Source organism: Saccostrea echinata, unplaced genomic scaffold (genome assembly GCF_033153115.1).
Source record: "Saccostrea echinata isolate AGI-Se365-2 ecotype Australia unplaced genomic scaffold, CSIRO_AGI_Sech_v1 ptg000029l, whole genome shotgun sequence".
NCBI classification, from domain to species: domain Eukaryota; kingdom Metazoa; phylum Mollusca; class Bivalvia; order Ostreida; family Ostreidae; genus Saccostrea; species Saccostrea echinata.
The window spans coordinates 33509288-33522133 of NW_026889778.1; the positions used below are offsets into that span (position 1 = coordinate 33509288).

The 12846-nt window shown below is 33.2% G+C and overlaps 1 protein-coding gene across 1 annotated transcript in view; it reads right to left on the reverse strand.

Moving 5' to 3' along the window:
- Positions 1-483: 483 nt before the first annotated feature.
- LOC133195221 (voltage-dependent calcium channel subunit alpha-2/delta-3-like) overlaps positions 484-12846 on the reverse strand; it is a 67224-nt gene continuing 54861 nt past the window's right edge. The window contains exons 25-34 of the mRNA XM_061331079.1: positions 10971-11051; positions 9240-9358; positions 8930-9105; positions 8248-8304; positions 6795-6871; positions 6099-6189; positions 4619-4671; positions 2588-2640; positions 1338-1596; positions 484-631 (exon numbers count right to left, since the gene is read on the reverse strand). Of these exons, the coding sequence (XP_061187063.1) occupies positions 484-631; positions 1338-1596; positions 2588-2640; positions 4619-4671; positions 6099-6189; positions 6795-6871; positions 8248-8304; positions 8930-9105; positions 9240-9358; positions 10971-11051 (1114 nt within the window). The remainder of the gene's footprint in view (positions 632-1337; positions 1597-2587; positions 2641-4618; positions 4672-6098; positions 6190-6794; positions 6872-8247; positions 8305-8929; positions 9106-9239; positions 9359-10970; positions 11052-12846) is intronic.

Below are 12846 nucleotides of genomic sequence, written 5' to 3' on the forward strand. Positions count from 1 at the left end.
CTTACATTTTGGTGTAAAATTGGTACCCCTATTGTCAAGTAACCTTTTTGTGGCCTGACCTTGACATGAGATTTGCAGTTTAAAATCTCCACAATACGGGGATACTTGCAATTCAATTTGAGAAAATAAAGTTTTGCTGTTTTTTTTTTTAATTTATTTAACAAAATATTTTGTGAAATAATCTTTCATAAAACTTCTATATTAAAGTTTGAACCACATACATCCATTCTAGCCCTAGGGAATAAGTAGTGAATAGACATATGAAAATTATTGCACATTAATTACCTGGGGTAATCTGATAATCCTTATAATGAAAAAAAAAATTCACAAGTTTTTTTTTTTACCCTTAGCACTGCTATACATTCTTGATATATTCTTGCTATAAAAGTTACTGCATGCCCAACATTTTTTTAAAGAGAAAAATTTCATTTAATTCTTTCAGACTTCTTAAATTTAGAGAAATAGTACACAAAAAAGTTTGATTCATGTGAAATTTGAGCAAAGGATATAAATGATTGGACTTCCTTTCATGGTCGCTACTTCATCTGTAACCCCAGTACAGTTACAACCCTGATTTTCAACAGCCACCAGCATCATATTAGTGTCCTTAATCCAGACCACTGCATAACTCCTGTCAAAATGAACAAATAGAATGCTAGCTGCTGAAAAACAACAAGTATTAACTTCTTAAGAACACCATACATCTAAACTTAAGTTCTGGGTCGGATAAAATGCAGCCTTTGATTATGCAAGACTTTATAGTGTACAGATCATAACTAATGCACCTCAAATAGTGAATGTAAGATTGGGGGCTGAATTAAACAAGTTTAAGGTCAACTTGATGCTTTCAGACCTGGCTTGTTTATCTCTTTTGTGGTTTCTCAGCATTTCAGATGAACTTTGCCAGTAAGAGTTAAATTCTCAGATCTGTCATTTGTCAGTAAGCTGAAGTTTGACTTTTCTCAGTGAGATTTATATGACTGACAATGTCCAAAAAAAGTAAAGAGCAAACAATAAAAATTAATAGCTTTCACTACTATAAATAATCTGCCATTAAGTAGATCCTGAATTTAGCTATCATTAAAGTGTTTGCTAGACAATAAGAACAATTAATCTTTATATTTTAATTGAAGCTAGAACAGCTGACGATGAGAACATTAACATATGAATTAAGTATAAGGATTCCAATGTTTGCCATTACCATATTTTTGTCAACTAAAAAAGTAAAAGCATTTTTCACATTTATCCATAAAATATACCAGTATAGAGAAACCATAAAAGTAAATAGGTTTGGGCTTCTAACTCATTTTCCTTTGAATTAATATCGCTCATCTCACCTGGTACAGTTGGAGGGAGAACAACCTCTGATGACGCCATCAAGGACAAACCCTTCACCTGTTCTTTTATTACGCTTCCTGAACACTCTGAAGTTGGCTCGATAAGCTCTTTTAGTCATATGACAAGGCACTAACTGGATATCTTGAGGTTCTTTGCGACAATAAAACTTCAGAGCAAATTCCTTAAAATTTGGGTCCATGCTTTCGAATGTTATATTCGGCCCCAGAAACATGCACGTATTATCAGCAACCGGGGCAGCTGGACAGAGATAATAGAGAATCATTTCACACAAAATCATATTAACAATTTTATATGTGAAGTATTCATAATGTCCTGTTATTTTTACTTAAATAAAATGCATTATGCAAACCATGTATTATGCTCAGATTAATCACATTATGTTTCAGGGAAGTCACACTGCTTTTAATCATTGATACATGTACACATAGGAGTAGACAATTTAAACTGATATACATGCTTATCTATAGTCCGAAATATCTGACGTTTTCCTGGCTTTTTTTTTTTTTTTTTTTTTTTTTTTTACAATTTTGATATTTTACATGCCAGGAAAACGTCAGAACCGGCGCCATTACAAAAACTGGAAATTTCGCCTTCTCCAACCGAAGTTGATTTTCAATACTTGCAAATTGAATTAAATGCCAAACTCACAATTTATCGATAGCACAATGCTTCCAGTACTCACCAATATCAATGAAAAGAAAACATAACTCCGCATTTCGATACAGGACTTGCAAGATTTTAAAATGCACAAAATGAAAACAAATCTCGACAGTCAGATAAAATGTTTTCATCTGATTGTATATTTAATAAATGAACCATAAAAACGATGTTGGTGAGTACTAAAAGTATTGTACCATTCATTTAATAAGTTGCGAGTTTGACATTTAGTTCAGTTCGCAAGTATCGAAAATCAACCCGAGAATGCTGCCTCCGGTTGGAGCCGGCGAATTCCCAGTTTTCGTAATGGCACTGGTTCTGACGTTTTCCTGGCACATAAAATATCAAAATCAGAAAAAAACCAGGAAAACGTCAGATATTTCGGACTAGCTTATCTATTACAGATGTTTTGGATATATCTGATTATCACATAGTACTTATACATGTAATTACCAAATGTTTTGGATATATCACATAGTACTTATCAATACCTGATGTTTTGGATATATATTGCACAGTACTTATAATTATCGTATGTTTTGGATATTTATCACATAATACTTATAATTACCTGATGCTTTTTCAGAATAAAACCAGCCACTCAGTCCAATCTGGGACACAGTCCTGTAAGAGCATAGTATTAGTACCTCATTCTTTTAAACTTAGAAATAACATTCTTGCTTAATTTAAATTAATAAATCAAACTGCATTTCTTAAAAGAAAATTTGATATAGTAATTTGACATAGTTTTTAGCTCACCTGAGCCAAAGGCTCAAGTGAGGTTTTCTGATTACTTTTTGTCCGGCGTCCGTCTGTAAACTTTTAACATTTTCGACTTCTTCTCAAGAACCAATGGGCCAATTTCAACCAAACTTGCCACAAAGTATCCTTGGGTGAAGAGGATTCAAGTATATTCAAATGAAGGGCCACGCCCTCTTTCAAGGGGAGATAATAAAGAATTAGTGAAAAATTAATAGCATCTTTTAAAAATCTTCTTCTCAAGAACCACAGGGCCCAGAAAGATGAAACTCATGTGAAAGCATCCTCAGGTAGTGTAAATTCAAGTTTGTTCAAATCATGACCCCCAAAGGTAGGGCGGGGCCACAATGGAGGATCAAAGTTTCACATAGAAATATATAGGAAAAATCTTTTAAAAATCTTCTGATGAAGAACAGCAAAGCCATGATGAGTCATATTTATATGGAAGCATCCTCAGGTAGTGTAGATTCAAGTTTGTTCAAATCATGATCCCCGGGGGTAGGGTGGGGCCACAATGGACGATCAAAGTTTCACATAGAAATATATAGGAAAAATCTTTAAAAAAATCTTCTTCTGAAGAACAGCAAAGCCATGATGAGTCATATTTATATGGAAGCATCCTCAGATAGTGTAGATTCAAGTTTGTTCAAATCATGACCCCCGGGGTAGGGTGGGGCCACAATGGAGGATCTAAGTTTCACATAGAAATATATAGGAAAAATCTTTAAAAATCTTCTTCTGAAGAATAGCAAAGCCATGATGAGTCATATTTATATGGAAGCATTCTCAGGTAGTGTAGATTCTATTTTTATCAAATCATGACCCCCGGGTTCTGAAGAATAGCAAAAGCCATGATGAGTCATATTTATATGGAAGCATTCTCAGGTAGTAAAGATTCTATTTTTATCAAATCATGACTCCCGGGGGTTGGGTGGGGCCACAATGGACGATCAAAATTTTACATAGGAAAAATTTAAAAAGTCAGGAACAGCAAAACCCTGATTGATCATATTTATGTGGAAGCATCCTCAGGTAGTGTATATTCTATTTTGTTCAAATCATGACCCCTGGGGGTAGGGTGGGCCACAATGGAGAATCAAAGTCTTAAATAGAAATATATAGGAAAATATCTTCTTCTGAAGAACTGCAAAGCCATGATTAGACATTTCGATATGGAAGCTTCCTAAGGTAGTGTAGATTCAAGTTTGTTAAAATAATGACCCCCAGGAATAGGGTTGGGCCACAATGGGGGATTGAAAATTTTACATAAGAACATATTGGAAAATATCTTCTTCTCAAGAACTGAAAATCATGTTTAGTCATTTTGATATGGAAGCATCCTCAGGTAGTTTAAATTCAATTTTGTTCAAATGATGACCCTTGGGGGTAGGGTGGGGCGCAATGGCGAATCAAAAGTTTTACATAAGAATATATAGAAAAAATATTTCTTCTGAAGAACAGAAAAGCTATGTTTAGTCATATTGATATGGAAGCATCCTCAGGTAGTGTAGATTCAAGTTTGTTCAAATGATGACCCCTGGGATAGGGCAGGGCCACAATGGGGGATCAGATTTTTACAAAGGAATATATGGGCATTTTTTTTTTTTTTTTAAAATCTTCTCAAGTACAACAAAGCCATTTGTTATATTGACATGGAAGCATCATCAGGTAGTTTAAAATTCAAGCCCCCCCTGTAATCTTTTCAATACTAAACTGATTTGTGCTTTTGCCTAGCCAATGTGCTCTGGTGAGCGATGTGGCCCATGGGCCTCTTGTTCATTATCATCATCAATGCACTGGTATGCAGGTGGAGTATCTTAATATCTATATTTTTTGTACTTACATTATAATTTCCATAAATGACCAAAGTAGAATATTCACAAGTTTCTTTAATGGCTGAAAAATTCAAAGTAATGTACATAATTAACCTTTCTCATCAGAAACACGAATTAAACTACATGCATACATATCTGAAACTATGTAGGTTTTTTTTTGCAACTAGTTCTTTAATAATAAGTCCTGCAAGACATTGTATTCAAGGACAAATTTGCCCTCCCTCAATCTGACTTATAATTAATTTATTGTAAAATTCATTTGCTTGATAAACTAGAATTAAATTCTGAAAAGAATTCTGATTCAAAATAATTGATTTCATTTGAATATACAAGGTCAAAAGAACACAAATTTTAAAGAATAAATTTATTTCCCATATTTCTTTTTTTTTTTCACTATATAAATTCAAGAAATATCCATAATATTTTCCTTTGTAAAACTTACAGTGCAAGTTAGCTTATTTTGGACACTAAACCAGGATAATACTGATTAAAATACAGTAAAACTTGTTTAGTACAAACATGGATATATAGCGAATTTATGACAATTAAGTGAAGTTTTTGCAATCCCCTGCAAAATTCTTAACAATTCCTTGTAAAATTTTATGGATATAACGATCGAACTCGGATATAGCAAATTTTCGGATATAGCGAACTGATTTTGAGTCTCCTAGAAAGTTAAAAATAACGAAATTTACATCTTTTATAAGGAAATTTTCAAAGATCTAAATTTTCAAAATATTGAACTGACATTAATTTTGTTAGTATTTATATCTGAAACTCAATTCATTTGAAAACTACTGAACAAGGTAAATTTTTGTTTTTTATACTTCCTTTGATAATTTGGTAGTCATATTTGAATGAAAAAATCTATATTGGGAATTCCCTATATGCATATTTTATGGAATTCATTATATGGATATAACGAATTACAGATATAGCAAAGTAAATTTGCAGGTTCCCAGAACACTGCTTAAATCGAGTTTTACTGTACAGGAATTAAGCTGATATGCTACCTTACAATCCATGTTTATTGAGGAAAATATCAGTTTAGATGAAAGTCTGAAAGGTGTATGCTGTATGCTTATGACTTCCACACTCTGTTCTATTACAAGTAACAGCATTTTATGTTTAAAACATAGGTGAGCAGCATATTGAAATAAATTGAACAGTGTGGGGCAAATGACTGAGCATCAGCCTTGCATGTTCACCTTCAAATTCAGACTCACTGTTATGTTGACCTTGTTTTATCATGAAGCATCTCACTTTCAGTGAAGGGCAGAGGAGGGAAGCCCTGTCTGTAGACCATACTATTTCAAAGAAGTTAAACATTTTCCTTTTAGCACTATAAAAATCAGAATAGCTGAGCTTTTGCATACTTTGAAAGGTTTATCATATTTCATGAGTGTAGCAGAACTAGACTGGTCCTCAGTTTGTTCTTAAAATGAATATGAGTGTAGCAGAACTAAACTGGTCCTCAGTTGTACTTACACTGAATATGAGTGTAGCAGAACTAGACTCGTCCTCAGTTTCTTCATCATAATTTTCCTTACACTCTGCTTGAAAATCTGTGTAGCTCTCCCTGAAGAAAGCATGGCATTAGTAAATGGTAAAATAAAATTAAAAAAAAAAATTATACTACAAAAAAATGTGTCTGATGTGTCAAAAATTGACCCAGATAAAAAAAAGTAGGTCAAGGTCAAATATTTTAGTGCAGTGCACCTCTTCTTAATTTCATTTTCCATGTTCCAAGATTGAAATCCTTATGTCAAAGGGTTTTCAAAATATGGCCTGGGTAATATGAAGAGGATTGATCTTAACAAAATGGATGAAAAAAATGGCAGAGTGCACCCTGTCTCACCTTATCATTTTCAAAGATTTGAAGTCTCAATGTCAAAGGGTTCTCTTGTTATGGCCTCAACAATATTTGGATAAAGAAGAAAGCAAAAAAAAAAAAAAAAAAACAATGTCCCCCCCTCCCCCAATCCAAAGTGGGAAACATAAAAATCCTGGCAGAATGAAATGTATATACTTTAAAACCTAGACATTGCTCAATCTTATCCCATCTTTTCTTTGAATACAAGTGAAGACATATTGCAATTGTTTGATCAACTTTCCATGAAATAAATTCAAAACAAATTATCATTCTTTTTAAGATTATATATCACAATATTTATATTCCCTCACCTGATAAAAACTCCATCTGCAATTAGCTTAGCCATTAACCCCATATCATTTGTTGTATCTCCAAGAAACTTTGAAACCTGAAACAAGCAGAATTAAAAAAAGAACCCATTATGTGTTCTATTTCCATAGCTACTCTTTGTTTAAGTTGAAAGCCCTAATGCATCTTCCCTTAAATCATAGGGCAATAATTTAGACAATCTTTAATTTTAAGTAATCTTGGATATTTTAAAATCTTTTTGCTTTTTTTCCTGCCCCAGCACTGGTATTTAAGCAAATATGCATACTAGAAAGAACACATATCCCAAGATGGCAAAACGCTTGACAGATTTCAAATTCAATATATATATACATATATATATATATATATATATTTAAGGAATGAATTTTATAGCTACCCATTTTATACTGTATAAACTGGGTTGGGGCAGTTTATGCTTTATAAACCGCGAAGCTATTTATAAAAAAGATTAAACTGTTCCAACCCAGTTTATACCGTATAAATTGGGTAGCTATAAAATTCATTCCTTATAATTCAACTTTCATTCATTTGGTGTAAGAAAAAAAGATGATTGTCCTTAAAAAATGACTTCAATTTGTACAAAATTTGAATGTAACGTCAGGCGGATCGATATATTTTGACGCAAGTCATTGTGACGTAGGCAACCCATTTCATACAATATAAAGTAAATTTTTTATCCAATCAAATACAGCGTCACAACCAGAATCAAATTATATTAGGGATGTCAAATATGTCAATAGTTGATAATCGGTTACTTGGACAATTTTCCAATCGAGTGCCTGGGGTACCCAGGTACTCAGTAAAAATGTAAATACAAGTGTATTAATTTTCGTTTTTTGATAAATATATGTACTTAAAGAATGAATTTAATAGCTACCCAATATATACGGTATAAAGCGGGTTGGGGCAGTTTACAATTTATAAACCACGAAGCGGTTTATAAAAAAGTGTAAACTGTTCCAACCCACTTTATACTGAATAAATTTGGTAGCTATTAATTTCATTCCTTATAATTTAATTTCATTCATTTAGTGTAAGAAAAAAGACGATTGCCCTAAAAAAAAGACTTCAAATTGTACAAAATTGAAATGTAACGTCAGGCGGATCGATACTTTTTGATGTAATTCATTGTGACGTAGGCAACCCAATTTATACGATATAAAGTAAATTTTTTATCCAATCAAATACCGCGTTATAACCAGAATTAAATTATTTTGAAATAAGAAAAAAATATTCATCCAAGTAACCAAGTGCCAGTTTTAGTATTCCATACTTGGATGTTCGATCCAGTACCCGGTTAACTGAGTACTCCTTGACATCCCTAATATATTTGTTTGACAAATTGTATGGAAACTTATATAATTTAATTGGGACACAATTTCCCTAAAAAATCATTAAACAATGAACTGAGAGCAGATATAATGACATTCTTACCCCATCCATTCCATACAAAATATATCCATTTTCATCCAAAAGGTAGCAGGTTAATGGCTACAACATAAAATACAAGAGGATAATAGTCCAAAAAGCTCAACAGTCACGTTGTTTTTCTGATTGATGTATATGTAGGTGAAAGAAGACCCTTGAAGTATTTACCAAAATTTTGATTCTACTGACCCAGTGGTTCTAGAGAAGATTTTTAAAGACCCCACTCTATAAATTTCATAATTTTTAAAAATTAATTTACATGATAAGGGGGCCTTGCTTTTTCCCCTTCATTTGTACAAATGAACTTGAATCCCAAGCTTTACTAAGGATGCTCAGTAGCAAGTTTGATTTGAATTAGCTCCATGGTTCAATAAAATTAAATCTGTGAAAAGTTTACACAGACAGGACAAACAATCAAACTCCAATCAGTAAAGCTCAGCCACTTACACCTTTGCTCAGGTGAGTTAATAATCATACAAGTCAACTGTATACTTAACACCAGGAAACCCTATTTTGAACATTTTTACTCATTTTCAATCAAAGAGTGAATTAAAAATTGCTCCAATTCATCAGAGTGCCTATAACTTATGTACAGTAAATGTGAATATTTATACACGAGTTGTTAATTACTTTGTACATTTTCGCTACAGAATCTATCCAGGCTAACAAGATGAAGAAGAAAGCATACCCATAGATATTCACATGAAAAACACTCTGGACTTCGGCAGTCATTAAAAAAGAGATGTTTTTTAAGGATGTCTGTGAAGGAAGTGAAATTCTGCAGCATTCCAGCCACAGCAACATTAGCATCATTTACATACACTGGTATGGTGGACAGAATTGTCAGGTCAGATTCACCTTCACCTACAATGTTAAGGATTCATTACATTAGATTTACCCTCGACTACAACATTCCATGGATTAAAAATCCACTGCAATCTTAACCAGGTGTGTTTGTTACCAAAGATGGAGTCAATATGATATATACATGTACATACTGTACTCTTCATTGAGGGGTATGGAGAATGTAAAGTCTATTTTCTTTTCCTCTTTATTCATGATGGCCTGTCTGTAATATAGCTCCTGTACTGTTTCTGTTCTGTTCCCCATCCAATATCTAATATATAATATATCATTATCTAATATCCAATATATAATATATCAATATCTAACATCCAATATTTAATATATAATATATCAATATCTAACATCCAATATCTAATATATAATATATCAATACCTAATATCCAATATCTAATATATAATATATCAATATCTCATATCCAATATCTAATATATCAATATCTAATATCCAATATCTAATGACAAACAACAATCAAATCACTTAGCAACTTAACAAGAGATGCATGGGCCACAACACTCACCTGACTCAGTGTCAGCTTTACACATTGTGAATATCTCCTTTGGTACAGGTAAATGTCAATATATTTTAAGAAAAGACTTTATTCCAAGGTTGTGGCCTCACCCTAGACCCAGCATCATGGTTTGAACAAACTCTACGTTCATAAGGTTTTTTGCAAATCAAAATGATTGATTATGGTCCTGCTGTTCTTAAGAGGTGATTTTCCTTATAAATTTCCAAATAAAACTTCTGACCCTTTATTGTGATTTAGTCCTAGTCTCAGGGGCAATATTAGTTATCCAGGCCCAATCAAGGGTGTATGGGGATTTACCCCAGGTTGTATTCCATACACCCTGAGGAATACAATCCGGGGTAAATCCCCATACACCCTTGATTGGAGCTGGATAACGAATTTATTTCCTATGTAAAAAACAAATTCTTTGTAAACAAGTCCTATCAACTGTGTTTCAAGCTATCAATAAGATTTACTATGTCCTACAACGCATCATGACTTCATGTTATTTGCTTTTTATCAAAGAGAGAAAATGCATTGTGACTTCATGTTTTTTACCCCCGGCTCAAGTTGGGTGTACGGAAATTTACACCCGACTTTTTAACCAATCAAAGCTCGTGTTATAAGCTACATAGGAAATAATGATTTCAATATTATAAAAGAAAGCTTTTACACATTTGGCCCCGTTTTTCTTGAAATTTTTTTTTTTAAAGATCACAACAAATGATCTCTTAAATAGCTCTCCTTGAAAGAAGGTGTGGCTCTTCATTTGAGGAAATTTAAATCCCCTTCATTGCTTTGTGAAAAACTCTGTTCCCTTTCCCATCCAGCATCTCATCTTCTGAAATCAATATCGTATTTTTAGATCCTTCAAAATATTCCCTATATATTTCAATGTTCAATATTTGACCCCCAAATATAACCTTGTCCTAGCCCAAGGAGCCAAGATTTCAACTAATTTGAATCTATATCCACTAAAAAAGCTTTCCTCTAAGCTCCATCTTTGCTGCCAATGACATACTTGAAAAGGATTTTCACTATTTTCTAATTAACTCTCTATAAAATTTGAATAAAATTGCATCCCCTTCATCCAAGAATGCTTTGTGTCATGTTTTGATTCAAATTGGTTCAATGGCTCTTGGATAAGAAGTAAAAAGATCTGCAAATATTACAGACAACATATGACAGATAAACTTTGATCAGAAAAGTTAACTTGAGCCTTTGGTTCAGGTTAGCTACTGTACAACAATTTTTTCTGTGTTCCTTTATTAATACCACTGGATATATACAGTCTGAACTATTTATCATGCATTAAACACAGTCTTTTTTCACAGTCTACAATAAAATGCTTACGGGCTAATTTGGGGTGACTTAGTTACCACAAAGTCAGTTAAACCACCTCTGGTTGCAAAAAACAGTAATTCGACACCCATTCTGAAATCAAACATTGCAATGACATCAACAAAGTCAAAAAGTAATTCAAGAACTAATAATGATATTCATTATAAATCCAAATAAAAAATGATCTCAACAAACTTGGGTAAATGATCCAAGACTTCGAATTGGTTGCACAAAATTTGTTGCTATGTCTTGTAAAGAGTCTAAAACTAGTAATAGTTCACTTTTCCTCTTGAGAGATAGAAAAGTTGTGCAAGGTGCACAGTCTTGCAAAATATTGTGCTAATTAATGGTTGTGTGTACTTCCTTACACTGCTTTCAACTCCAGCAGTAATGCAGTGTTGGAAGAAATTTGTGGTGAAATACAGTACAGCTCACGAGTATCTTCCGGAAAACACCGGCCACGGTGGACCCTTGGTCCACGCTTTTGCGTGGACTTTGAAAAATGTCGGTGTCTTTGATGTTTCGTTTTCAGCGCTAAGCTGGCACACGGTGCGACACGGTGGGACACAGTGCGTGTGCTCCGTGGAACATCGTGCTGGTTAATCAACGTTAAGTGGTTTGAAATGACTTTAAAATAATTCACTGATGATTTTAGAATAAAAATCATTGAAATGCATATCATCCGCAGCGTGCATTTTCCTACTTTCGATATTATACTGACATGTCAATGAATTTAACGAAGATGGAATTTTACCATGCAGTCAGCAATCTTGTGTTATTTGGAAGATATCTTCTTAAAGATTATTTTGTTTGTAAAACAAAAGCTAAATCTAAATTTAAAAAAACAAGAGGCCCAAGGGCCTTAATGGTCACCTGAGTACAATACAACAATTTAGAGGATCCATAGAGTATTAAAATGAAATGAAAGGTGAAGCTTTGTTGCCCAAAAGCAAGAAAAATAGGGTGATCAGGATCAACAAAATAATTAGTCTACTATTCATTAACAGTTCATAAATTAGGTTCAAATCTGTTCCCCATTTATCACTATCACCATACAGTATATTAACAAGCTATCAGTGCTTTTGTACTATTTTAATTCCTTGTTGTAATCTCTTACATTGGCCTCTCTTGGTCTTTGATGAACATTTAATAAGACAAGTTATTTTTGTCTCATTTTCATTTATCTATTACTTACAAGTCCACATGATCATTAAAACTATGAAAATACTTTTTGTATTATACAATAAAAATTCTTGCATAATTCTCTTATTCTATTAATTTTTCAAGTACATTATTTACAATGATTAATTATCAAAAGTAAATGGCAAAGGGGAATAACTCCTCTCAGTAGAATGCAAATTAATTGAGCCCTGGCTAGGACCAGAACACTTGACCAAATGGTCCAGATGTTCAAAAATCTGGTAAAAATACCCTTCCTTATTACAACTTTTACACTTTTTGCCTCTGATATGCCCAAGTGCAGAGAAGATTTTTAAAGAAATAATGCATTTTCACTACAGATTCACTATATTATCAATAGAGCCCCTCCCCCCCCCCCCCCCTTCACCACCGAGAAACACCAGAGCCTTTCACCCTGGGACCAGAAGTTTCAAGTTTGCTCATCATAAGTAATCACTTTGTTTAACTGCTTAACATTAAGGAGCAGACAGGATTATTTAATAGAATTAATGCATTTTCACTACATTATCAACAGCCCCACCCTTATACCAGCACATCTGACCCAGGGGTCATGCAATTCACTACTCTGGAAGAAGCACTCTTGCTCATCATAACTATATACTTAGCTTCTTTGCTTTTTAACCAGAAGCAGAAAAGAATATTTTCAAAGAAATTTTGATTTTTCACTATATAATCAATAGAGCCCCCC